The sequence below is a fragment of the Zalophus californianus genome, chromosome 16, assembly GCF_009762305.2.
Source record: "Zalophus californianus isolate mZalCal1 chromosome 16, mZalCal1.pri.v2, whole genome shotgun sequence".
NCBI lineage: Eukaryota > Metazoa > Chordata > Mammalia > Carnivora > Otariidae > Zalophus > Zalophus californianus.
In genome coordinates, this window is record NC_045610.1 from 2,508,228 (window position 1) to 2,533,964 (window position 25,737).

Here is a 25,737-nt window from a genome sequence, read left to right on the forward strand (position 1 = left end):
ATGCACGGGGGTGGCCCCCCCTCCGGGGACAGCGCATGCCCGCTGCGCACCATCAAGCGAGTGCAGTTCGGAGTCCTCAGTCCGGATGAACTGGTAAGCGGCCCTGCCCTCCCTCTGCTCCCTGCCGCGGCGCCGGCGGGGCCCGACCGTGGCCGCCAGGGTGACGGGCCGCCGGAGCCGAGTGTCGCGAGGGTGTGAGCGAGCTCGGCGCTGTGTCCGGGCCGGGGACCGGGCCGCAGCCGGGGGTGGGGGGAGATCGGGGCACCGACGCCGAACAAGAGCGGATGAATCCTGGGGGTGTTTGGGGGGGCGTTTTGCAAGTGCGGCTGCGAAGCGAGACCCCAGATTCCTTATCCCCCCTCCCCCTTCCACAACTACTCATTGAACGCCTGCTGTGTGGTAGACACGGCAGACGCCAGGGTTGCAGAGCTGGACGAGACGCAGGAGGACTCTGCCTCCTGTGGGCACTGTCCGTGGCAAGGGAGGGGCAGGGGAGGCAGACAGTAAACGTACAAATAAAGGAGCAAAGAAGACAGTTCGGTTCATGGCAAGTGCTTTGAATGGAGCGAAGGGGAGTTACCGAGGTGCGAGGCTCCTGTGGGCGGGGCGATGTCAGGGTCCGAGAAGCCCCCTCTGGGGAGGTGACATTACCTGGATGAAGAGGAGGCAGCCAGGCCTCTGGGCCACAGATCTTCGAACAAGAGCTTTTCAGACAGAGGAAACAGCAGGTACAAAGGGCCTGAGGGAGCCATGAACTTGGTATGTCCCAGGGGCTGGAAGAAGTGCCAGTGTGACTCGGGTTCAGACGGGTGAGGAGAGTTATCGAAATGGGCTGGAGAAGCACGAGACTGGGCAGGCCCAGGGGGGATGTTGTAAGTCATGGTAAGGAATCTGAGTTTAATTCTGTTTTTATTTTTTTTATTTTTTATTTTTTTTTAAAGATTTTATTTATTTATTTGAGAGAGAGAGAATGAGAGATAGAGAGCATGAGAGGGAAGAGGGTCAGAGGGAGAAGCAGACTCCCTGCTGAGCAGGAAGCCCGATGTGGGACTCGATCCCGGGACTCCAGGATCATGACCTGAGCCGAAGGCAGTCGCTTAACCAACTGAGCCACCCAGGCGCCCCTAATTCTGTTTTTAATAGGAAGCCTTTGGAGAATTATAAGCCAAAGAGTGACATCAAATTTACATTAAAAAAAAAAAAAAAGACCGCAAACTACTAGTACTTTGGTTGCCCTGTGAAGAGCCAATTGCGGGGGAGGGCTTAAGGAAGAGAGTGGGAGAGATCTGGGAGGAGGGTGGTTCTGGGGGAGAGCTGTTGGTGACTTGGACTCCTTTGTGGAGTGAACCGGAGGGAGCCAAGTGGCTGGAGAGAATGGTGTTGAATGGCCATCTTCGTGGATGGAGACAGTTTTGCTGGAGGATAAGGCACAGCTGCGTGAAAGTTATGTCAGGAGTTAGAACCTCGTAAGCTCACAGCATACCAAAGAATAAATTCTGGGTGGAGTTAAGCTTTAAATCTAAAAAGCAAAACTGGAAAGCACCAGCGAAATCTAGAAGGCTTGGGGGGGCTGATTCCAGGGGCAGAACCCCTTCATGGTAATGAATGAATTACAGGTAAATTTTACTGAATGCCTATCGTGTGCTAGGCACTGAGCCAAGCATTTTTTTCTTTTAAGATTTTAAATCTCTGCACCATAACATGGGGCCCAAACTCACAACACCGAGATCAAGAGCCACGTGCCCCTCTGACTGAGCCAGTCAGACGCCCCAGCATTTCATGTACGAGGAAGAGCAGGGCACATTTCACTATATGAAAATAAGAGCCACTTCTCTTTATCAGAGGCAGGGTGGACGTCTAAAAAACAGATCGGGAAACAGTATTTGCACTGTGATAGTCAAGGCTAGGTTCCTTAATATATAAGGAACACTTATAAATCAGTAAGAAAAGCACACACCTGCTAGACAAATAAAGGATACAAATAAGCAGCTCACAGAAGTAGTACAAATGGCCAATAAAAAATACTCAGTTTACTAATAAAAACGTGCAAATTAAAGTTTTTTTTCCTTTATCTGATTTTTCTCTGCTGGCAAAAGTATTGGGAAATAGGCATGCTTATACATTGTTGGTAGAAGAGCCCTTTTGGAGGACAGTCTTGACAGTTTTATCAGTCGTTTGGTGCGTATTCCTTGGTCCAGTGTTACCAGTTCTGAAATTTTATCCTTAAATAAAAAACTCTGAATTTCTGCTCTCGAGCATGCCCTTCCGCAGGTCTTGTCTGGTTCAGCAAGCACACAGTGGCCATACCATGCATCCACTTAAACTCAGGCCAAAAACCTAAAAGCCATCTTTGATTCTTCTCCTCACAACTTGCACTTGGTCCATCTGCCAGTCTGTCTGCTCTGCCTTTCAAAGTGTGCCTGGAATCCGGCCATTTATGACCATCTCCATCTGGACCAACATGTCCCACCTTTCCCATGGAATACTGTAGTGGCCCTACCCCTACGGTTCCTGCCGCAGTTTGCCGAGCAGCTGGGGAGCTCTTTTCATCATGTCTCTCCCCTGCATGGACTCCCTTCCGGAGGATCCAGACTGCTTACTCTGAACTGTATTGAGGTCCTGGCTTATCTGGCCCCCGCCCACCTCTCCAGCTCATTACCAAACTCCCCTTTGGGTCTTCTTTAACCACACTGACCTGCCTGTTCTTCCAACACTCCGAGTTCATTCCTGCCTCAAGGATTTGATTATTCACTGCTCCTGCTGCATTAGAACAACATTGCCTAGGCCTACCCAGGCTTATTCCTGTACATCCATATATTCTCTGTTCAGGTGTCATATTGTTGAGACAGCTTTCCTGACCACTCTGTTTAAATAGCGTCCCCACTGCATCCTCTAACCCCTGGTCTTTAAGTAATCTCTGCACCCCATGTGGGCTCGAACTTACAACCCAGAGATCAGCAGTTGCATGCTCTTCTGACTGAGCCAGCAGGGTGACCTCTAACCCTGGTCTTGACTTTATTTTACTGCGTAGCTTGCCACTCTCTGAAAGGATTCGTTTTTGTGTTTCTTGCTCCCTCAGGAGAATGTAAATTTCATGAGGGACCCTGTATTCACCTCTATAATTCCAGCATCTCAGAGTGTGCCTGGCAATATAATCGTGGTGTAATGAGAATGAGTTAAATTAATGAGTGAATGAAGTAATTGGAAAGGACACAAAAATACGTGTAGAAGGGTTTTTATCACAACATTGTTTGGAAATGATGTTTGAAATTATAAATTGCCTACATACTTGCTAATAGGAATTCTATGGAGCTCACTCGGGGTGTGTTCTTGGACTAGAACAAGATCTTCCCAGCAGACTAAATCCCCTGTTCCCAGACTGTGCTGAGCCACTGGCGGCAAGCTCTCAGGGGCCCAGGGAGAGGTTTTAAATTTCCAAGAGAAGTACCCGAAGATCAGCTGTGCGTCTGATGTCCTGGGAACTAGGAGTTCCTGGTAGTTGCCTTTCAACATTAGATGGCGCCAAATCCCTTTCAGTGACGTCATATCTTGGGGAAGCTGGGTTTTTAGCAGTTACCAAATACAGGCCAAAAAAAATCAACGTGGGACGCCTGGGTGGCTCAGTTGGTTAAGCGTCTGCCTTTGGCTCAGGTCATGATCCCAGGGTCCTGGGATTGAGTCCCACATCTGCAAGGAGCCTGCTTCTCCCTCTGCCTGCCTCTCTCTCTCTCTCTCATAAATAAAATCTTAAAAAAAAAAAAAAAAAACGTAGAGCAAGAAAGAAGGGTGGTGCTGTCCAGTCTGATCCCAAGATCTGCCAGGTTGTACAGGGCCCGACAGGTGTCAGAAGTACGTCATTGTGGTTATTTGGGAAATTTAAAAAAAAAAATTTGGGGGGGGGCACCTGGGTGGCTCAGTTGGTTAAGCGACTGCCTTCGGCTCAGGTCATGATCCTGGAGTCCCAGGATCTAGTCCCACATCGGGCTCCCTGCTCAGCGGGGAGTCTGCTTCTCCCTCTGACCCTCTTCCCTCTCGTGCTCTCTGTCTCTCACTCACTCTCTCTCAAATAAATAAATAAAATCTTAAAAAAAATTTTTTTTAATATATTGGAATCTTTTTCATTTATGTGTGTTTTTTTAAATGGCTATGAAGTTGGTAGGACATAGGTATTCATTAAGTTGTTTGGCCCTGGGTACTTTTTTCTTTTAATTTTTTTTTTTAAAGATTTTTATTTATTTGACAGACACAGAGAGGGAACACAGGCAGGGGGAGTGGGAGAGGGAGAAGCAGACTTTTCCGCAGAGCAGGGAGCCCGATGCAGGGCTCGATCCCAGAACCCTGGGATCATGACCTGAGCCAAAGGCAGACGCTTAACGACTGAGCCACCCAGGCGCCCCGGCCCTGGGTACTTACTAAGTGGGTCTCTTTGGGCCCAGGGAGTGCTGCAAAAGTTGCTGATGCAGTGACTAAGAGCCCTGTGAACTGATGAAGTTCAGGGTTCTGAGAAATAAGTTACTGACCAGAATGCAGAGTGAGACCCTGTTGATGTAAAAATAAAAGGTGTTTGCATTTTATAAAACGTGTGGAAGGCTGGCTGTTCACAAAATAGAGGCCATCTCCGGTGTGCAGGGGGATAGGGGGCTTTGATTTTGCCCTGCATTGCTTGCAGTTGGTATAGTGCTCCTGTGTCTTGAGGGAATAACAGGTAGTTCCGCATTGGGTAGGAGGATTGGAGGGTAAGGGGCCTCTTGTGGAACAGATGGTATTTAAGAGTAGAATGTTTTCCAGAAGTCTTGGGGAGGGGTGTGTGTCGAGGTACTGAGGGCTCTTGGAATTAGCTGCGAGATGGAGCTGTTGCCTTGGCCGTTGTAGTGGGTTTGGAAGTTGCAGAGTACTGAGGGAGAGGAAGCAAGGAGGGTTGGTGCTCGGGCTTTATGCAAAGCTGGTACAAAGCCAGCAGAGATGAGAGCTCAGTGACACTTGGAGAGGTTGACCCCTGTTCGTTAAAAACAACTGTGTACCATGAAAAACATCATTTTATTTATTTATACCCCAGTTCATTCCAAGAAGGATTTAAAACAGTAATATGCTTATAGATGTGTGCTATATCAGTGGATCAGACGCTTATTCTTGTCTTCGGATTATATGTAATCAAGGGAGGGATTTCCTGCACATGCAGCAAGTGTTTACTGGTGCTGTGGTAGGCACTGACACAAAGTGAAATGAAACCTGATCCTTCCCTCTCTCCCTGTGTCTCTGTCAAGTAAATAAAATCTTAAAAAATAAATAAATAAATTTCCACCTAGAAAAGTACTAGACATTTGAGAAAAAAAAAAGGATTGCAATCCAATGGGAGAGACAGATGAGTAAACAGGTAATGACAGTGGGGCTGAGAACCCTGCTGGAGTGTGGGATGAGGCTAGGGAGGCCCTCCGTGGCCATTGCAGAGAGGTGACATTTGAATTGGGACTTAAAGAATGTAAAGTTTCCCGGAAAGGGGGGCGCGTGAAGGAACTTTGAGAGCTCTCTTGCAGTTGGAGCATAAATGGGGGGGTGGAAGCAGAATGTGGGCCTGCATCCGTAAGAGTGGGTTGAAGCCCAGTTCCAAGGACCATGTATGTTTTTCTAAAGGCAGAGAAAAAAAAGAGGTGTTTTTGATTATTTGTTTATTAGAGAGAGAGAGTGCGCACGCATAGGGTAGAGGCAGAGGGAGAAGCAGATTCCCCACTGAGCAGGGAGCTTAAAGTGGGGCTCTATCCCAGGACCCTGAGATCATGACCTGAGCCGAAGGCAGATGCTTAACCGACTGAGCCACCCAGGTGCCCCAAGAGTTGTTGTTGTTTTTAAGATTCTATTTATTCATTTGAGACACAGAGATAGAGAGAGAGAGCATGAGCAGGGGGAGAAGCAGAGGGAGAGGGAGAAGCAGAGGGAGAGGGAGAAGCAGGCTCCCCGCTGAGCCAGAAGCCCGACTGGGGCTCCATCCCAAGACCCTGGGATCATGAACTGAGTCGAAGGCAGACGCTTAACCATCTGAGCCACCCAGGTGCCCCAGATATTTGTTTTTTTAAGATGTTATTCTTAAGTAATCTCTACACCCAGCGTGTGGCTTGAACTCAAACCCCAAGGCCAAGTCGCATGCTCCACCCCTGAACCAGCCAGGTGCCCCTGAAGAAAACTAGTATTTACTGAGAATTTACAGCAGGCTTCTGTTCTGTAGCCTCAGGGGCACCCCTTGGGACCAGCCACCCCCTTGGGAGCCTAACCCTTACTGAGTGGGTGGTGAGAACCAGTGTTTGGAGGAAGGGTTGGGGACTAACGTAGTTTGTATATAATCCAAAATGACAGTTTGTTACCTTGTGGTAGGAAGATAGTCCAGAACATTCCGGGACAGCCCCGGGACCTATCTCAATACCTGGAAGCAGAATAGTCCTTAGCAGGTGGGTGGTTTGGTGAGCATGGACTTGGAGCCCAGGGAGGTGCACGGTTTTGAGCATGATTTCCCCCAGCTCCCTCTCTAGTGACCTTTCTGGCAGCCAGATTCAGGCTTGCTTCTGCCTTCCTGTGTTTCAGTCAAGGGGAGCAAAGCCTTTCGTGTTTCTCAGAAGACACGATGCCGCTGATGGGATGCTGGCTTTGTGCATTCAGTCACCCCCGGCCCTGTCTTCCTGAGACTTCATCAGGTCGTCCTGATGAGCCTGTGGGTGTTCAGAACCTCTTGCATCAAGAGACCATTTGGTTTCTACTCAGCAGTGGCTAGTCAGTCCATTATGGGGGGATTACTGGCCTGACTGGCAGGGGACAGCCTTCTCTCTTTTTTCCGAGGTCTTTGATGGCACTTCCCTGCAGCCAAGGGCCCTAAGCAGTTGAGTTCAGTCTAACAAACATTCAGCAGCAGCCATGGGACCCAGGACGATAGAGAAATGCTGTCTGCCGAGAGATGCTTATAATCTTTGGGGAAGATGGAACCCCCAATAGATGATTTCATTGCACTGTGAGATGTGCTGTGATAGAGGGGTTATGGAAGCACAGAGGAGGCTCTGGAAACGCTTTCTGGAAGAAGCAGTGCCTGAGCTGAGTCTTTAAACAGCAGCTAGCCTTTGTGGGGAAGGGCCTTGCAGACGGAGCTAAGAGCACATACGAAGACCCGGTGATGGGGGACCACAGGGGATTCCGTTACTGATGTGAAAAAAGAAAGGAAAGTGGAAACGTCCTAAAACCCTTTTTGTAAGCTGTCCTCCTGAGTTTGGACGTCATTCTGAGCGCAAGAGGGTACGAAGATTAGATTTCCATTTTAGAAAGAGCACCCCAGCTATGTGGATGGGTGGGAGAGAGACAGGCTGGCTACCCAAAGAGCGCCCTGATGTGAGCCCCCGAGGAAAGGCCTGGCCCTGAGGCAGTGGTTGGAGGCATGGAGAAGATGGGCAAGGCTCAGAGACTGTTGAGGAGGCACAAACAGCCAGTGCGGGGGGGCTGGGTGGGTGTTGTTCCTGAGCACCTGTCGTGTCCTGAGCTTAAGCAGGTACACGAGGTTACACAGTTCGTATGTGAAATAACCAGGATTGCAGACCAGAGGTCTCTGGCTCCAGCCCACGCTCAGTTAACTGGTTTATTTGTCAGAGAGAGAGCACAAGCAGGTGGTGACAGAGAGAAGCACACTCCCCGCCTAGCAGGGAGAACAATGCAGGGCTCCATCCCAGGACTCTGAGATCACTACCTGAGACGAAGGTAGACGCTCAATCAGGGGAGCCACCCGGGTGCCCCTTGATTCAGTAGATAGTTTAATACGTGAATCCAGGGGCGCCTGGGTGGCTCAGTCGTTAAGCGTCTGCCTTCGGCTCAGGTCATGATCCCAAGGTCCTGGGATCGAGCCCCGCATCAGGCTCCCCGCTCGGCGGGAAGCCTGCTTCTCCCTCTCCCACTCCCCCTGCTTGTGTTCCCTCTCTTGCTGTGTCTCTCTCTGTCAAATAAATAAATAAAAATCTTAAAAAAATAAAAATACGTGAATCCAAAGTTCAGAAGAAAGGGGAGGCCTGGAGGCAAAGATTCGGGCATCTTCGGGATAGAGAGTGAGCATCAGGGGACTGCCTCCAGGGTGTGGATGAGCTAAAACCCAGGGGCGGAGCGGACTCTGAGGAGCGGATGGACGGAGGCAGAAGAGCCAAGGAGGAGATAAAGTGGAAGGGCAGAGCTTTGGTGCAGTGGCCCGTCCACTGTGTGTCTCAGGCCCACGGGCTCAGACTGGGAAGGGCTCACCCTGGGGCAGGCTCACACTGGGACAGGCTCACACTGGGGTGGTCTGCGGGATTTGGCAGAGCGCTGCTCCTCCTTGGTCTGTGGGGAGTGGTTTCAGGGCAGAGGGAAGCGGATGCCTGCAGAGCGCTGATTGGAGCTCCCTTCCCTTTGTGTGATGCTGTGGAAACAGCGCACCCGCGATCCTGGCTCTGCTGCTTTCTAGCTGCCTGTCTTTGGGCCTCTGGTGTCGTCATCTGTGAAATGGGCACAGTGATGCGTATTTTATCAGTTAACTGTGAAGAGCAGATGAATCAGCTAGCGCTGCACCGGGCACCCAGCAGCCGAGTCCCAGGGTTGCAAGGGTTGTGTCTATGCTGCAGCTGAGAACAGCGGGATGGGTGTGTGTTGGGCCCAGAGAGGGTTGGGTTTGAGTCCTGCTGGCTCCCCGAGGTGGAGGCCTTGGACAAGTCACTTCACACAGGAAGGTCCTGAGCAACAGGACCTCATTCCTAGAAGGTGAGTGGATCGGCTTAGAGAAACAAGGTGCACGGAGTGCGGTTGGCGCCCGGCATGAAGGTGACACACTGGTCAAAGCTTGTATTAAGTTTTAAGTTCCTCCCTCTGGAAATTTAGTGGGTCAGACCCAGCTAATGCCAAAGTCTTTGGTTTTCAGTGCGAAAACTAAAGGTTTTCTCAGCTCACGTCTTGCCCATACCTGCTTCTGAGCTCCTCGGTCTCCCGCTCCCTCCCCCAGGGGGTCCCTCAAGTCTGGATTCCACTTTCAATTCTGCCTCCATGTCCTGGGGCTCTGGGGTGCCCTTCTGCTCCAGCATCTGCCTCCCTCATCTTATCCTGGGATTTCCATCTGAGCAAGGATGGGCTCTGGCTGCTGGGCCCTCGGGAAGGAGGAGGTGACGGGGATGGGGGCAAACTGGCAGGCTTGAGGAGCTGAAGCTAGGGGACCAGGTGTGTCTTGGTGGGCTGCAGCACCGTCCCCTGCCAGGGACCAGAGTCGGGGCCTGATCAGCCTTGGAAGAAGCAAGGCATTGATTTTTTTTTTTTCCCTTGAAACAACTTGCTGCTTTTTGTGGTTAAGTCCTGTGGATGTCTGTGACCTAGATTGACCCAGAGGGGCGTGTGGATTTGAGTCCAAGAGGCAGGTGGCTTGTATAGAGGTCAGGGTCGGCCGCATGCAAGTCTGAGTGCCTTTCCCGCCAGGATAGGAAGTAGGACCCCCGATACTCGGTGCCAGCACTCTCACAGCGGACCCACTCCCGCGCTGTGCCCCTTTGAGGCCTTCGTATGTGAAGGCTGGAAGCTAGAAACCCTATTTAGTCGTTATTGGCCTTTTTTTCTGTAGAAACGGATGTCTGTGACCGAGGGCGGCATCAAATACCCCGAGACGACGGAGGGGGGCCGCCCCAAGCTTGGGGGGCTGATGGACCCAAGGCAGGGTGTGATCGAGCGGACCGGCCGCTGCCAGACCTGTGCAGGTGAGTGCTGGGGGGGCTGGCACAGGGTCCCCATGGTAGCGAGGGCGGCTTGGGTGCTTGAACACCAGGCCTGGGGGCGGACCTCTGGGGACCTAGGCTCTGAGTTGCGAGCTGGGTCGATGTGTGAGGTGTGTCCCCCTGCAGGAAATATGACAGAGTGTCCTGGCCACTTCGGCCACATTGAGCTGGCCAAACCTGTGTTTCACGTGGGCTTCCTAGTGAAGACCATGAAAGTGTTGCGCTGCGTCTGCTTCTTCTGCTCCAAGCTGCTCGTGGACTCTGTGAGTGGGCGTGGGCCCTGGCCTGAGGGAGGGGCACCTTCGTTGGGGGCGACGGAGGAGCGGGCCACCTGACCCTGCTTTGCTCTATCTCCAGAACAACCCAAAAATCAAGGACATCCTGGCCAAGTCAAAGGGGCAGCCCAAGAAGCGGCTGACACACGTGTACGACCTGTGCAAGGGCAAGAACATCTGCGAGGGCGGGGAGGAGATGGACAACAAGTTCGGAGTGGAGCAGCCGGAGGGCGACGAGGATTTGACCAAAGAGAAGGTAGCCGACCCGTACTGCGGGGGGGGGGGCCGGCGGCAGGGTGGGCGGGGTCCCCGGGTTCTGACGGCCCCTCTGTCTCCGGAAGGGCCATGGCGGCTGTGGGCGGTACCAGCCCCGCATCCGGCGCTCGGGCCTGGAGCTGTACGCGGAGTGGAAGCACGTCAATGAGGACTCCCAGGAGAAGAAGATCCTGCTGAGTCCTGAGCGAGTGCACGAGATCTTCAAGCGCATCTCTGATGAGGAGTGTTTCGTGCTGGGCATGGAGCCCCGGTACGCGCGGCCCGAGTGGATGATCGTCACTGTGCTGCCCGTGCCCCCGCTCTCTGTGCGGCCTGCCGTGGTGATGCAGGGCTCTGCCCGCAACCAGGTCAGCGGCCCCTGGCCCCTGCCTGTACGCGGGGTGGCTGGCTGTCGGAGGGGAGGGAGCTCCCGGGGCTGGAGCGCGGGTGCCTGTGTCACCGTTCCACCTAGCAGCCGTGTGGCCTTGGTGGAGGCCCTTGACTTAGTTGAAGATCACGGAGGTGCTTCCGTGTGTGGGAGGTGAGAGACCAGGCCTGCTTGGCAGGCGCCGATCACCCAGTGGTGGCCGGCCTCTGACCGTGCGGACTTCCTGCCACAGGATGACCTGACTCACAAGCTGGCGGACATCGTGAAGATCAACAATCAGCTGCGGCGCAATGAGCAGAACGGCGCGGCGGCCCACGTCATTGCCGAGGACGTGAAGCTTCTCCAGTTCCATGTGGCCACCATGGTGGACAATGAGCTGCCTGGCTTGCCCCGCGTGAGTCCGCATGCCGCCGGCCCTGTACCGGAGCGGAAGGGGGCTGGGGGCCCGTGGCAGGCCTCCGAGCTCTGGAGCAGGGGCCCGTGCTGACCGTGGGGTGCCCCCCACCCCATGTTTCCTCACAGGCCATGCAGAAGTCTGGGCGCCCCCTCAAGTCCCTGAAGCAGCGGCTGAAGGGCAAGGAAGGCCGGGTCCGAGGAAACCTGATGGGCAAGCGGGTGGACTTTTCGGCCCGCACCGTCATCACCCCCGACCCCAACCTCTCCATCGACCAGGTCGGCGTGCCTCGCTCCATCGCCGCCAACATGACCTTTGCGGAGATCGTCACGCCCTTCAACATTGACAGGTGGGCTTGGCCTCAGGAGCTCTGCCTGGGGGGGTGGGCACGTGAGGGCACAGGCTTGGAGCTGGGGCTGAGAGCGCTTCCACCTGGGCCTCTGGGGTGAGGGTGGCAAGAGGGCTTCCGGGAGGCCTGTGCTCACCGCACCTCTGCCCTCCCCAGGCTCCAGGAGCTGGTGCGCAGGGGAAACAGCCAGTACCCAGGGGCCAAGTATATCATCCGGGACAATGGCGATCGTATCGACCTGCGTTTCCACCCCAAGCCCAGTGATCTTCACTTGCAGACCGGCTACAAGGCACGTAGCAGGCTAGGGCCTCTCTCCCTGCCCCGAGCAGGAGGCTCTGGAGCGGGGGCCGGCTGCAGGGGTCCTCTGAGACTGTCCTGTTCGTCAGGGTCCAGGCCTGGGGTGTCTCTAAAAGGCCACTGCCGTCCTCGGCAAGCTGTGGCTGCTGGCCACGGGCATCCAGTGGGGGGCAGGGTTGCACTAACCCAAGGGCAGCACCCTGGACACCGGCTTTACACGGCAGGGAAGGGAGATCCAGGGAGGAACAGAGCGGAAGGCTTCACGCACAGTCTCTGGGTTTTCTCCCGCCACGGAGGTCCCTGAGGCCGGTGGGTGCTGCGCCTTGTCCTCTCCTGACGTCTGGCCCGAAGGGGTAGATGATACGTGTTCTCCATGAAATCCTACCCTTCCATCAGTTTGTTTGCACCTGCAGAGCGTTTCAGGCCCACCGGCCTTTCCTTCTTAGTAAGCTCCCTCCTCCGAATCTGTCGCCTTCCTCCCTAGGTGGAACGGCACATGTGCGACGGCGACATCGTCATCTTTAATCGCCAGCCGACTTTGCACAAAATGTCCATGATGGGGCACCGGGTCCGCATCCTCCCCTGGTCTACTTTTCGTTTAAATCTGAGGTTGGTGCCCTGGCCGAGGGAGGCGGGTGCGGCCGGGCAGCTCCCTGATGCTTCCTTGTGGAGGCAACCTGAGCCCGGCCTCTTGGTCTCTGCAGTGTGACAACTCCGTACAACGCAGACTTTGACGGAGATGAGATGAACTTGCACCTGCCGCAGTCTCTGGAGACGCGGGCAGAGATCCAGGAGCTGGCCATGGTGCCGCGCATGATTGTCACCCCCCAGAGCAACCGCCCTGTCATGGGCATCGTGCAGGACACGCTCACGGCAGTGCGCAAATTCACGAAGAGAGATGTCTTCCTGGAGCGGGTGCGTGCTCCTGGGGAGGGGGTGCGGCCTGGGGCGGGGGCGGGGGGGTAGGAAGAGCAGCGACGTCTGCCTCAACCTGCCACACGCTGACCTGTGTGCGAGGCAGGAGAGAGGGAGGCAGTTGGGAAGGTCAGCGGCCAAAAAGAGCTTAGGGCTTTAGCTCCCCATTTGATATTTTATTTTATTTTGGTTTTTTTCTCTATTTAATTCTTTTTTTTTTAAAGATTTCATTTTTTTGAAAAAGAGTGTACAAGTAAGGAAAGAAGCAGGCTTCCCGCCCGGCAGGAAGCCCGATGTGGGGCTCAATCCCAGGACCCCGGGATCATGATCCAAGCCGAAGGCAGACGCTTAACCGTCTGAGCCACCCAGGCGCCCTTCCGCATTTAATTCTTTAGAATGTCGTGTAATTTCAGCTACTTATAGAAAGTAAAGGTGAAAGGAAAAAACGATTTTTTTACGATTTTCTTTTCTACCTTTATCTTTGCTCGTTTCATAATATTTTTTTTTAAAGAATTTATTTATTTGACGGAGTCACAGCGAGAGAGGGAACACAAGCAGGGGGAGTGGGAGAGGGAGAAGCAGGCTCCCCTCTGAGCAGGGAGCCCCATGCAGGGCTCGATCCTAGGACCCTAGGATTATGACCTGAGCTGAAGGCAGACTGTTAACCGACTGAGCCACCCAGGTGCCTCTTTTTTCGTAATTGTTAAAAGTAATTTATGTTTCTTGTTCAAGAAAAGGAAAAACTCATTACGACCAGTCTCACGGTCATAATGAGTTTTTAATTAAAAGTTTGGAAAACACTTTACCTGGCGTCTCTGCCTCCCCAGTCTGGCTTTCCCCGTGGCCCCGTGACCTTCCCCAGTGAGGCCTGCAGTGCTGAAGTCTGGTGTCGCTCTTCCTCTCGCAGGGGGAGGTGATGAACCTCCTGATGTTCCTGTCCACGTGGGATGGGAAGGTGCCGCAGCCAGCCATCCTGAAGCCGCGGCCCCTGTGGACGGGCAAACAGATCTTCTCCCTCATCATACCAGGCCACATCAACTGCATCCGCACCCACAGCACCCATCCTGACGATGAGGACAGCGGTCCTTACAAACACATCTCTCCCGGGGACACCAAGGTAGGACCTGGCCTCTGCCTGGGTGGGGACGGGGTTTGGACAGGGGCGCCACCGCCCGGGCCTCAAGTGGGGTGCTTTGTGCCCAGGTGGTGGTGGAGAACGGGGAGCTGATCATGGGCATCCTGTGTAAGAAGTCTCTGGGCACGTCGGCTGGCTCGCTGGTCCACATCTCTTACCTGGAGATGGGTCATGATGTCACTCGCCTCTTCTACTCCAACATTCAGACCGTCATTAACAACTGGCTTCTCATCGAGGGTGAGCGGAGGGCTGTAGTGAGCTCACTCCTTGAATCCTGACTCTTCCTCTTCTTACTGTTCTCGTTTTTCTTCCGTCCTTTGATTGTTTCTCCTTGGATTTGGGGTCCCTCCGCCAGTTCTCTTGGCTGTGATTCCATTCCAGGGTTTGGGGGTGCCTAAAGAGGGTGTTGGTGATGTTTCTCCTTTCCCTAGGTCATACCATTGGCATTGGGGACTCCATCGCTGACTCTAAGACCTACCAGGACATTCAGAACACCATTAAGAAGGCCAAGCAGGATGTGATAGAGGTGAGCGGGAAGGCCAGGCCAAGACTGAGTGACAGGCGCTCGGAGACGTTGAAGGGAATGTCGGCGACAGCAGAGCAGTTGTGAGGGAAGGGGGAGCAGAACAGGCCCCGAGCGCTGCTGCTTCCCTTGCACCCAGGTTATCGAGAAGGCTCATAACAATGAGCTGGAGCCCACCCCGGGAAACACTCTGCGGCAGACCTTTGAGAACCAGGTAAACCGCATTCTCAACGACGCCCGAGACAAGACCGGTTCCTCTGCCCAGAAGTCCCTGTCTGAGTACAACAACTTCAAGTCCATGGTGGTGTCTGGGGCCAAAGGCTCCAAGATCAACATCTCCCAGGTGCGGAGCCCGGTCCTTCCAGATGTGGGCTGCAGAGAAGGCCGGGAACACGGGGGAAGGGGTGTCTGAGGGGAACGTGCTGGGAACGCTGACTGCTAATGCAAAGGGAGTCTGGTGCACCCCACTTTTCGGTCCCCAGGTTATTGCTGTCGTCGGGCAGCAGAACGTGGAAGGGAAACGGATCCCGTTTGGATTCAAGCACCGGACCCTGCCTCATTTCATCAAGGACGACTATGGGCCCGAGAGCCGAGGTTTTGTGGAGAACTCCTACCTGGCCGGCCTCACGCCCACCGAGTTCTTCTTCCACGCCATGGGGGGTCGCGAGGGCCTCATTGACACGGCCGTCAAGACTGCCGAGACTGGTGAGGCCTTTGGGGCCCCCAGGGAGGCAGTGGGGGTTCTTGGGCTAAAGCCTCCCGTTCCCAGGCCAGTGATTTTGTCTCTTGCGGGAAGAATAGCAGCTGAAGCTCAGAAGCTGGGCTGGCGCTCCCTGGTGCGGGGGGACAGGGCCTCGAGGTCTCTCTGGCGACCTGTCCCCTGGGGGCTGGTTCCTGGGGGACTCTTCTAGGCCCTGGTTCCAGCTGGTGGTGGGCGTGGCTTTCATGGGGCAGCTTCAGGGGCCAGGGGGCTGCTAGCTGTCTCTTCTGAGGTTCAGGTTGGGTGAAGGCCCCGGAGCGGCTGGCGAGGCTGTCCTGAGATCAGGCTCTTTGGGCGTCGGCGTCCTCCTTCTGCCCTCGGGCCCATATCCAGTCCCCTCCTTGTAGGGTACATCCAGCGGCGACTCATCAAGTCCATGGAGTCGGTGATGGTGAAGTACGACGCCACCGTGCGCAACTCCATCAACCAAGTGGTGCAGCTACGGTATGGTGAGGACGGCCTGGCCGGCGAGAGCGTCGAGTTCCAGAACCTGGCTACCCTGAAGCCATCCAACAAGGCTTTTGAGAAGAAGTGAGGAGGCTGCGGCGGGTGGTTCTCGCCCTTGGGGCTCACGACCAGCCTCCTAGGGCTCCTCTCCCTGCAGGCAGAGAGACCGCTTGCCCACAGCGTGCCTTGCAGTCACCCTTACTTCTTAGAGCCCTTTCCCGATCTTGGGGATAGCAGCTGCGTTGGGGGGGGAGCAGACCTGAGACCCAGCCCACCCTGTCCCCAGTGACGGTACAAGCAAGGTCAGGCGGGCTGGCCTGAGCTCAGGTCCTGTTGGCAGTCCTGGGGCCTAGACCTTGAATTTCTCTGCCCCAGATGCTTGGCTCCAAAACCCCGTTCTGCAAGCCATGCAGCTCAGGGAGCGTGTCCACCTGCCCCTTGACAAGTCCCCTCCTGGTGCCTGCAGGTTCCGCTTCGACTACACCAACGAGAGGGCCCTGCGGCGCACTCTGCAGGAAGACCTGGTGAAGGACGTGCTGAGCAACGCGCACATTCAGAACGAGCTGGAGCGGGAATTTGAGAGGATGCGTGAGGACCGGGAGGTGCTCAGGGTCATCTTCCCAACTGGTGACAGCAAGGTGCGTGTGGGCAGGAAGGCGGGGCCGGGGAGCTGCTGCCGGTGCGTGGCTGTGCCCGACTCGTGACCCCCACCCCCTGCTGCCCCTCCTCAGGTGGTCCTCCCCTGTAACCTGCTGCGCATGATCTGGAACGCTCAGAAAATCTTCCACATCAACCCCCGCCTGCCCTCCGACCTGCACCCCATCAAGGTTGTAGAGGGTGAGTAGCTTCTTGGGGACCCCCGGGCCAGGCTGGGGGACCAGAGTGAGCTGGACCCTGGTCTACCATCTCTTGACCTCCTCTGGCCCCCAGGAGTCAAGGAATTGAGCAAGAAGCTGGTGATTGTGAACGGGGATGACCCTCTGAGCCGGCAAGCTCAGGAGAACGCCACGCTTCTCTTCAACATCCACCTGCGTTCCACACTCTGCTCCCGCCGCATGGCCGAGGAGTTCCGGCTCAGCGGGGAGGCCTTTGACTGGCTGCTCGGAGAGATCGAGTCCAAGTTCAACCAGGCCATTGTGAGTGGTGTTCTCATCTCAGCCTTGCTTTTCTCCCTTGACCTGTCGACTTGCCTGGGCTCTGAGCACAGGCTGCCTCTGTCTGCCGTCGCCTGGTAACGGCTCTCACTCGTGGAGAGGCCACACTGTGCAGGGTCCTATGCGTGGGGCTTCATGCTCCTTTAATCCCTAGCGGGCTCGAGATGACTCGAGCAGGGTGTCCCCATGTCACAGATGCAAACACTGGGCCTTGGAGAGATGGGGTGACTACTCCAGAACGGGCAGTCGTACCGGAAAGAAGCTGCGTGGCTGGGGTACGAGGTAGGAGGGTCATTCACTATTTTCTCAAAGTGCCTGCTGTGTACTGAACTCCAATTCCAGTAAGGAACTGGAGTGAGCGGGAAAGAGATTTAGAGATACTAGGATAGACCATCACTGTGTTTGAGTGAGGTTTTTACAGGGTAGTGGAAAGAGAGAAGCATTGTAATTATAGGCATGGCCCTGAATACATGTGATGTAAGTCCAGTTTTATAAATTAAATAATTAAAATGCGTTAGGGAATGCTACAGAATACGATTGAAAGAAAGGAGGCTTAAACGAGCGGAAGGACATCCTGTGTTCACAGATTACAAGGTTTGTGTTGCTAAATGGCGATAATCCCTGAAGTGATCTACAGACCCCACACTGTTCCTGCCAAATCCCAGCTCCCTTTTTATGCAGAAATTTATAAGCTGATTCTAAAATTCATATGGAAACGCAGGGGACCCAGAATAGCCAGACAGTTTTGAAAAAGAACAAGATTGGAGGACTCACACTTCCCGATTTCAGAACTCCCTGTAGAGCTACATTCTCAAGGTAGTGTGGTGCTCACGTAGGATGAGTGGAACTTGAGTTGATGGCTTGGAAATTGAACCCTCGTGTTTACAGTCATTGTATTTCTGACAAGGGTGCCAAGTCGATCGAACAAGGGAAAATAAGTTTTTTCAACAGTGGTGCTGGGGGGCACCTGGGTGGCTCAGTCCGTTAAGCATCCAACTCCTGGTTTCGGCTCAGGTCATGGTCTCATGGGTTATAAGATCGAGCCGCACATTGGTCTCCGCGCTCAGCAGGAGGGTCTGCTTGAGATGTCTTCTGCCCTTCCCCTGCGCGTGCTCAGTCTCTCTCTCTCAAGTAAATCTTTAAAAAATAATAGTGCTGGGACAACTGGACATCCACCTGCAAAAGATTGAAGTTGGATTTTTATTGTATGGAAGAATTACTTCAAAATGCATTAGAGATCTAAATATAAAAGCTCAAGCTGTAAAAGGTTCTAGAAGAAAACGTAAGAGTAAGTCTTCATAATCTTTGATTAGACAGTGGAGTCTTCAGTATGACACCAAAAGCGTGCGCTAAAGAGCACAAAACAAGACAGATGGGGCTTCATCCGAAGACAACCCAGAATGGGAGGAAAGATTTGCGAGTCATTCCACGCGTAAAGAATACATAAAGGACTGCTGCGAGTCAATAACGAAAAGAAGGCTGTCTAAGGGCCTGAGTAGACATTTCCCCCCAAAAATACGAAAGTGACCAGTAAACGCATGAGAAAAGTTGCTCAGTGTCATTGGCCGCCCAGGAAATGGAGCTGAAGCCCCATTGAGCCACTGCTTCGTGGCCCTCAAGTTTAGTATGGAAAGAGGCTGTGGGCAAGGCCACGGAGCAGTGGACACTCTGCTGGGCCACTGTTGCGAGTGGTGCGGCCACTGGGGGGTCCCTGGGGGTCATGGCCTGCTGTTCCTCTTAAGAGTAGACAGAGGTACCATTTGAACCAGCAAATGCTCTCCTAGGAATATGCCGGAGACTGGAAAGCGTGTGCAAGGAAAACTTGGCACACAGACGTCCACAGCCCCATCGTTCGTAATAGCCAAGCTGTGGAAACAGCCAAACGTCCGTCCGCTGATGGATGAGTAAACAAAACTGCCAAAGCCACACAAAGGAATGTTCTGTGGTAAAAGTAACGAGGTGCCAAGCCATAACAAGACCGCGATGCCCGCCTGCAGAGGCCACGTACCCTAGGACTCTCATGGAAAGGTTAGATTTGATGGCATGTGGTCGTAGCCTCAGTAAAAATAAATTTCAGGGAGCTCCCCACTTGGAGCACTGAGGCGACATGAGAGCTCAGCCTGTAACTTTAGCACCACTCTAGAAGGTAGGATTTCAGATGGCCGAGTGCCTCCTTCCGGGCGTGCGGCACAGCAGGTGCAAACGTGTGAGTGTAAACTGAGGCAGAGGAAGGGGCGCGCGAATCTGAGTCGTCCCAACGCCAGTGTCGCTGCCCTGACTGCACCTCGTCGTCACTTACTGGAAGGGAGGTGTTTGCTTTTTCTGACGCCGGCTTTTCTTATTCTGTAGGCCCATCCCGGGGAGATGGTGGGCGCCCTGGCTGCACAGTCCCTTGGAGAACCTGCCACCCAGATGACCTTGAACACCTTTCATTATGCTGGTGTGTCTGCCAAGAATGTGACCCTGGGTGTGCCCCGCCTCAAGGAGCTCATCAACATTTCCAAGAAGCCAAAGACACCTTCGCTTACTGTCTTCCTGCTGGGCCAGTCCGCTCGAGATGCTGAGAGAGCCAAGGTAGGGGCTGGGCGGCTGGGCTTCCTGGTGGGAGGAAGAGGAGGAGAGCTCTGGCCCTTGAATGCATTCTCTCTACAGGAGGGTTTGGAAGGGCCTTTAGAGCCACCCACATGCCTGTGTCCCCAATCCCTCTTTGTCCCAGGACATTCTGTGCCGTCTGGAACATACGACATTGAGGAAGGTGACCGCCAACACAGCCATCTACTATGACCCCAATCCCCAGAGCACAGTGGTGGCAGAGGATCAGGAGTGGGTGAATGTCTACTACGAGATGCCTGACTTTGACGTGGCCCGGATCTCCCCCTGGCTTCTGCGGGTGGAGCTGGACCGGAAGCACATGACTGACCGGAAGCTGACCATGGAGCAGATTGCCGAGAAGATCAATGCCGGTAAGGCCGGGAGGGCCCAGCTCGGGAGTCCTGCCCGGGGCTCCCCGTCTGTCCCATCACCGCCCGCCGGTCCCCAGCGAGCCACCCACCCTTGCCGCTTCCATGGGCCTGCTCTGCTCCGGGGCGTCATGCACTTCTCCTCTCCTCCCTTTCCCTTCTCCCTGTTGCCCTCCTTCTAGAGGATTCTGGGAGGAGGAGGAGGGGAAGCCAGAAGAGAGTCCCGTCGCCGTCGTTCTCATGGCCCCTTCTCCCCACCAGGTTTCGGCGATGACTTGAACTGCATCTTTAACGACGATAACGCTGAGAAGCTGGTGCTCCGAATCCGCATCATGAACAGTGACGAAAACAAGATGCAAGAGGTAAAGGGGACCCGAGAGGAGATTAACGGTCGGCGGTAGGACGCTGGGGACCTTGTTTGCGACCAGAGGCGTTAGAGCAAAAGCAGCCTTGTCATGGAGGCTGGCTGTGATTTCCAAGACTTCTAGTAGCAAAAACGTTTGAAAACTGAGGTAGCAGCCGTGTAGACCCAATGGGTGGTGTTGAAGTGGGGGAGGCCCTGCCCCCCCCCCCGCCCTGAGGCTCCCGCCTGAGGGCAGAGGGCAGAGTTGGCGCATCCTGCAGAAGGTGGGGGACAGCCGCAGGCCCTGAGACAGGGCTGGACCAGTGACTCCACTCCTGGGCATGGCTCCTGAGAAAGTGCTCAACCGATGGGGTGCCTGGGGCACAAATAAAAACGCGGAGGTTGGTGTTGAACCTCAGAGAGTAGATCTGCAAATCGTGACAGGTCTCGACAGAGCAGAGGATAGCTCCTCACGCGAGCCCGGTGGGGCCAAAGCGGCGGCCTGGGCAGTACCCACGGGGCCAGGGTGAGCTGGGGGGCTGCTGCAGGCGCCGGCACGGCCCTTGGAGTGGGCGAGCGCACACGCCGAAATCGTGTTGGGACGGCGGGGTGCTGGTGCTTCCCCTTAGGTTTTTCTCAGGATCGCAAGAACGTGATAAAAAGTCACGTCAGAGGAACCAAGGAGGGCAGAGTCTGGGGCCTGAGTTGACTGTTCAGTCCCTGGGGAGGCTGTGGTTCGGGGGGAGCCTGGGAAGAGAGGAGGGTTCTAGGACTCTGGCCTCGCTCTCCGCGCAGGAGGAGGAGGTGGTGGACAAGATGGATGACGACGTGTTCCTGCGCTGCATCGAGTCCAACATGCTGACCGATATGACCCTGCAGGGCATCGAGCAGATCAGCAAGGTCAGCCCGCCCACCCCCCTGCGATGCAGCCCCCCCCTGCCGCCCCTGTCCCCACTGGCCGAGCTCACGTCCCTCCCCTGCAGGTGTACATGCACCTGCCGCAGACGGACAACAAGAAGAAGATCATCATCACGGAGGATGGGGAGTTCAAGGCCCTGCAGGAGTGGATCCTGGAGACGGACGGTGTGAGCCTGATGCGGGTGCTGAGCGAGAAGGACGTGGACCCTGTGCGCACTACGTCCAATGACATCGTGGAGATCTTCACGGTGAGCCCCCAGAGCCCCACTGCCCCGCTCTCTTCCCGGATCCCCAGATGTCCGGCAAGCAGTGGCCCCGTGTGCTCTCTCTCGGCCTTTGCTCACTCGGATTTCTCCAAGCCCGAGTCCTCTGTTGGCCGTGGGCTGCCCCGACTCTCACTGACCCCCCCCCCCCCCCGCCCCTGTGCCAGGTGCTGGGCATCGAAGCTGTGCGGAAGGCTCTGGAGCGGGAACTGTACCACGTCATCTCCTTTGACGGCTCCTATGTCAATTACCGCCACTTGGCTCTGCTGTGTGACACCATGACCTGTCGCGGCCACTTGATGGCCATCACCCGACATGGGGTCAACCGCCAGGATACCGGCCCTCTCATGAAGTGCTCCTTTGAGGAAACAGTAAGGATGGCCCCGGGCAGGGTGGAAGGAGAGGGGGTGGGATGAGGGAGCGCTGCAGGAGGAAGGGGTGAGGCAGAGTGAAGGTGCCGGCCCGGCCGCCACCCTCGCCCCATCGGAGCTCGGGGTGTGGAGGTGTCTCACGGGCCCCCCCGCCCATCCGGTCGTCCAGGTGGACGTGCTGATGGAAGCAGCCGCCCACGGAGAGAGCGACCCCATGAAGGGGGTGTCGGAGAACATCATGTTGGGCCAGCTCGCCCCGGCCGGCACCGGCTGCTTCGACCTGCTGCTCGACGCAGAGAAGTGCAAGTACGGCATGGAGATCCCCACCAACATCCCCGGCTTGGGGGCCGCCGGACGTGAGTAGCAGGGCCTCCGCTGCCCAGACCTGAGGGGGGCACGGGGGGGGCGACCCCCGGGTGCGGTGCTCAGGAGTCCCCCTGCTTCTCTGCAGCTACTGGCATGTTCTTCGGCTCGGCGCCCAGTCCCATGGGAGGGATTTCTCCGGCCATGACGCCCTGGAACCAGGGCGCAACTCCAGCCTATGGCGCCTGGTCGCCCAGTGTTGGTGAGTGACGCCCCAAGAACAGGGCCCTCCAGGTCGCCAGAGGCGGGTGAGCTGCGGGGCTGAAGTGGCGCCAGGTCGGAGCGCGGGAGGCCGGGTGGCTCTGCGGACGGGGCTGGGCTCCGGCTCTGCCCTGGACTCCTGTTTCTCTCACCTGACAGGGAGCGGAATGACCCCGGGGGCAGCCGGCTTCTCCCCCAGCGCCGCCTCCGACGCCAGTGGCTTCAGCCCTGGGTACTCGCCTGCGTGGTCTCCCACGCCGGGCTCCCCGGGCTCCCCCGGCCCCTCCAGCCCGTACATCCCCTCACCAGGTGAGCTGTCCCTGCCGGTTGGGGCCAAGTTTCTTTCCTCCCCGACCCTCCCTTCGGGTGACTTTTCGCCACTTAACTCCTTCTGGCTTCTTTTCCACAGGTGGTGCAATGTCTCCCAGCTACTCCCCGACCTCACCTGCCTATGAGCCTCGCTCCCCGGGGGGCTATACCCCGCAGAGTCCCTCCTACTCCCCCACCTCGCCCTCCTACTCTCCCACCTCGCCCTCCTACTCTCCAACTAGTCCCAATTACAGCCCCACATCACCCAGCTACTCCCCGACCTCGCCCAGCTACTCCCCGACCTCGCCCAGCTACTCCCCGACCTCGCCCAGCTACTCCCCGACCTCGCCCAGCTACTCCCCGACTTCCCCGAGCTACTCGCCCACTTCTCCCAGCTACTCCCCGACCTCTCCCAGCTACTCCCCGACCTCTCCCAGCTACTCCCCCACCTCTCCCAGCTACTCGCCCACCTCGCCCAGCTACTCGCCCACATCGCCCAGCTACTCGCCCACGTCCCCAAGCTACTCCCCCACGTCCCCAAGCTACTCCCCGACATCCCCGAGCTACTCACCAACCAGCCCTAACTATTCTCCAACCAGTCCCAATTACACCCCGACGTCACCCAGCTATAGCCCGACATCACCCAGCTACTCCCCGACTAGTCCCAACTACACGCCCACGAGCCCTAACTATAGCCCGACCTCTCCAAGTTACTCTCCAACTTCACCCAGCTACTCCCCAACCTCACCAAGCTACTCCCCATCAAGCCCACGATACACACCACAGTCTCCAACCTATACCCCGAGCTCCCCCAGCTACAGCCCCAGCTCCCCCAGCTACAGCCCAACCTCGCCGAAGTACACCCCCACCAGTCCCTCCTACAGCCCCAGCTCCCCAGAGTACACCCCGACCTCCCCCAAGTACTCACCCACCAGCCCAAAATACTCACCCACCTCCCCCAAGTACTCGCCCACCAGCCCCACCTACTCACCCACCACCCCAAAATACTCCCCAACGTCTCCTACTTATTCGCCAACCTCTCCCGTCTATACCCCCACCTCCCCCAAGTACTCGCCCACCAGCCCCACCTACTCGCCCACCTCCCCCAAGTACTCACCCACCAGCCCCACCTACTCGCCCACCTCCCCCAAAGGCTCTACCTACTCCCCCACTTCCCCTGGCTATTCCCCCACCAGCCCCACCTACAGCCTCACCAGTCCGGCCATCAGCCCGGACGACAGTGATGAGGAGAACTGAGGGTGCGCGAGGCGTGGGGCAGCCCAGGTGGTGCCCTTGTGGGGCGCAGGCCCCCAGCCCGCCTCCCTTGTACATAGCGCCTGTGACAAAGTTCCTCGTTGACGTTCTGGTCCCGTTTCCACTGGGGCTTCTTGTCTTGTTCTCCACTCGTGTTGTCTCAGAACCCACTCGCCTGGCTGTGGTGTTCTCCTTCCTACCCCACCCGCCCCAGGCCTGTCCCCAAATCGAGGCTCCCTCCTTGCCTGTGGCTTGATTGGGGGTAAAGGGTATTTTAACTTCTTAGGGGTAGTTCCTGCTCTGGGTTGTTATATCTGATCCTCGAGAAGAACAAAGCTAAAGCTGCCTTTTGTCTGTTATTTTATTTTTTGAAGTTTAAATAAAGTTTACTAATTTTGGCCAAAAGCGTGTCACATGGAGTGCTTAATTGGGGGGCAGGCACACCTAGGCTGTCCCCTGCCTAGTTAGTGACCCCTGCTGGGAGGCGGGCAAACCAAAGCAGACAGCTCTATTCTCTGAACAAGAACTTGCCACATACCACGTGTTGCTTTCTACCAGCTTTATGGTCCCACGGGGGTGGCCCTTGCCCTTCGTTAAGGCACTGTTGAACATTACAGCTTTTTAACCTCTTATCACGATTCGGGATTTGGAAAATTTCAGAAAGATCCACGTGCTGCAGAAGCAGAGACGTAACCACCCTTCACGCCGCCACCAGGAGGCACATTTTCTTCTGGTATTTTTCCTGCACGTTTCTCAAGTCCCTTCTAACCAGTTCTTGTTTTGGCGTCAAACCAACAACGAGAAGGTTCTGGATTCTGTAATATGTTTGAAAGCAGCTGTGAAAGGATTCGGGGATAATTTGTTGTTTTTGGCCACTCCATATTTTCTTTCATTAGTTTCCTGTTACTCTGCCTATCTGCTTTCTCCATCCTCTGCTAGGTATTTCTGCTTTACTTTGGGTGTTTTAATTTTTTAAATTGAAATATTTCAAAGAACAGTATAGAAAATGAAGCCCAAGATCTACTAACCTGATCACTGAGGTTATATAGATGCCATTTTGCCATATTTAACCCCGATCTTAAATTGTTTTGACAGAGATGACTTGTTTTTATAAGGATATATGTTCATTATAAAAGATCCAAGCACCGCAGGAAGGAACAAATATCAAATCTTCCCAAATCTCACCCCCAAGAAACGAGCATCAACGTGGTGAACAGAATCCCAGACATCTCTTGCGTCGGTCGCATGGAACGGTAGGCTAGAAATTGTTTAAGAAGAATGGGTTTGCTTACATACAGTCTTGAGTTTGGGCCGCTAGGACGCTGCCATAGACTGGCTTACCAACAGCAGGTATTTCTCACAGCTCTGGAGGCTGGAGAATCCAAGGTCAAGGCCACTGGCTTCTTGGTTCACAGATGGCCATCTCAGGAGTCCACAGGGCAAGAAGGGGTGAGGGAGCTCTCTGGGCTCCTCTCAGGACACTGATGCCATTCATGATGGCTCCACCCTCCTGACCTAAGCAGCTCCCCAAAGCCCCGCCTCCAAATACCATCACATTAGGGATTCATTTCCAGCACGGGAATTTGGGGGGAGACAAACAGTAAGTCCATAGCATGTACTTATGTAATAAATTCGACATTTTTTTTTTTAAGATTTTATTTATTTATTTTAGAGAGCGAAAGCACAGGCGGGGCAGCGGCCGAGGGAGAGGGAGAAGCAGACTCGCCGCTGCGCAGGGAGCCCGATGTGGGTCTTATGTGGGGGCTCGATCCCAGGACCCCGGGATCCTGACCTGAGCGGAAAGCAGACGCTTCACTGACGGAGCCACCCAGGCATCCCCTAAATTCAATAATTTTTAAGGAGAAAAAAATTAGGCAAATTAATCCATCTGCTGAATGTCATATGGCTGATATTTCCCCATGAGAAACATCCCTGACGGGTCCCTCAACATCAACATGCCTTATGAAAACCAAACAAATGAATACACGAAAAGCAGAGTCAGACCCCGTAGGTACGGAGAACAAAGCGGTGGCTGCCAGAGGGAGGGGGAGGTCCAGTCTTCCCTTAATGGAACGAATAGTCATGGGGATGAAAAGGCACAGCGTAGGGGTCACACT

At 55.2% G+C, this 25,737-nt stretch overlaps 1 protein-coding gene across 1 annotated transcript; it reads left to right on the top strand.

The window, feature by feature from the left end:
* POLR2A (RNA polymerase II subunit A) lies at positions 1-24,019 on the top strand. The gene is made up of 29 exons (XM_027568499.2): positions 1-93; positions 9,596-9,728; positions 9,873-10,009; positions 10,104-10,277; positions 10,363-10,644; positions 10,897-11,058; positions 11,187-11,407; positions 11,564-11,696; positions 12,189-12,313; positions 12,409-12,619; positions 13,527-13,736; positions 13,823-13,991; positions 14,186-14,280; positions 14,417-14,620; positions 14,760-14,982; positions 15,385-15,568; positions 15,951-16,122; positions 16,216-16,321; positions 16,415-16,620; positions 18,988-19,212; positions 19,355-19,601; positions 19,860-19,960; positions 20,737-20,841; positions 20,925-21,107; positions 21,290-21,493; positions 21,663-21,849; positions 21,945-22,058; positions 22,217-22,366; positions 22,467-24,019. The coding sequence occupies exons 1-29, from the start codon at positions 1-3 to the stop codon at positions 23,621-23,623; spliced, it is 5,913 nt and encodes a 1,970-aa protein (XP_027424300.1). The 3' UTR covers positions 23,624-24,019.
* The last annotated feature ends 1,718 nt before the right edge of the window (positions 24,020-25,737 follow it).

Excerpts from the sequence above, each read along its gene's own strand:
- POLR2A (XM_027568499.2), top strand. The coding sequence starts at position 1 with ATGCACGGGGGTGGCCCCCCCTCCGGGGACAGCGCATGCCCGCTGCGC. Across the intron at positions 12,620-13,526 it reads GAGATGTCTTCCTGGAGCGG|GGGGAGGTGATGAACCTCCT; the intron begins GTGCGTGCTCCT and ends TTCCTCTCGCAG. Across the intron at positions 21,494-21,662 it reads AGTGCTCCTTTGAGGAAACA|GTGGACGTGCTGATGGAAGC; the intron begins GTAAGGATGGCC and ends CCGGTCGTCCAG.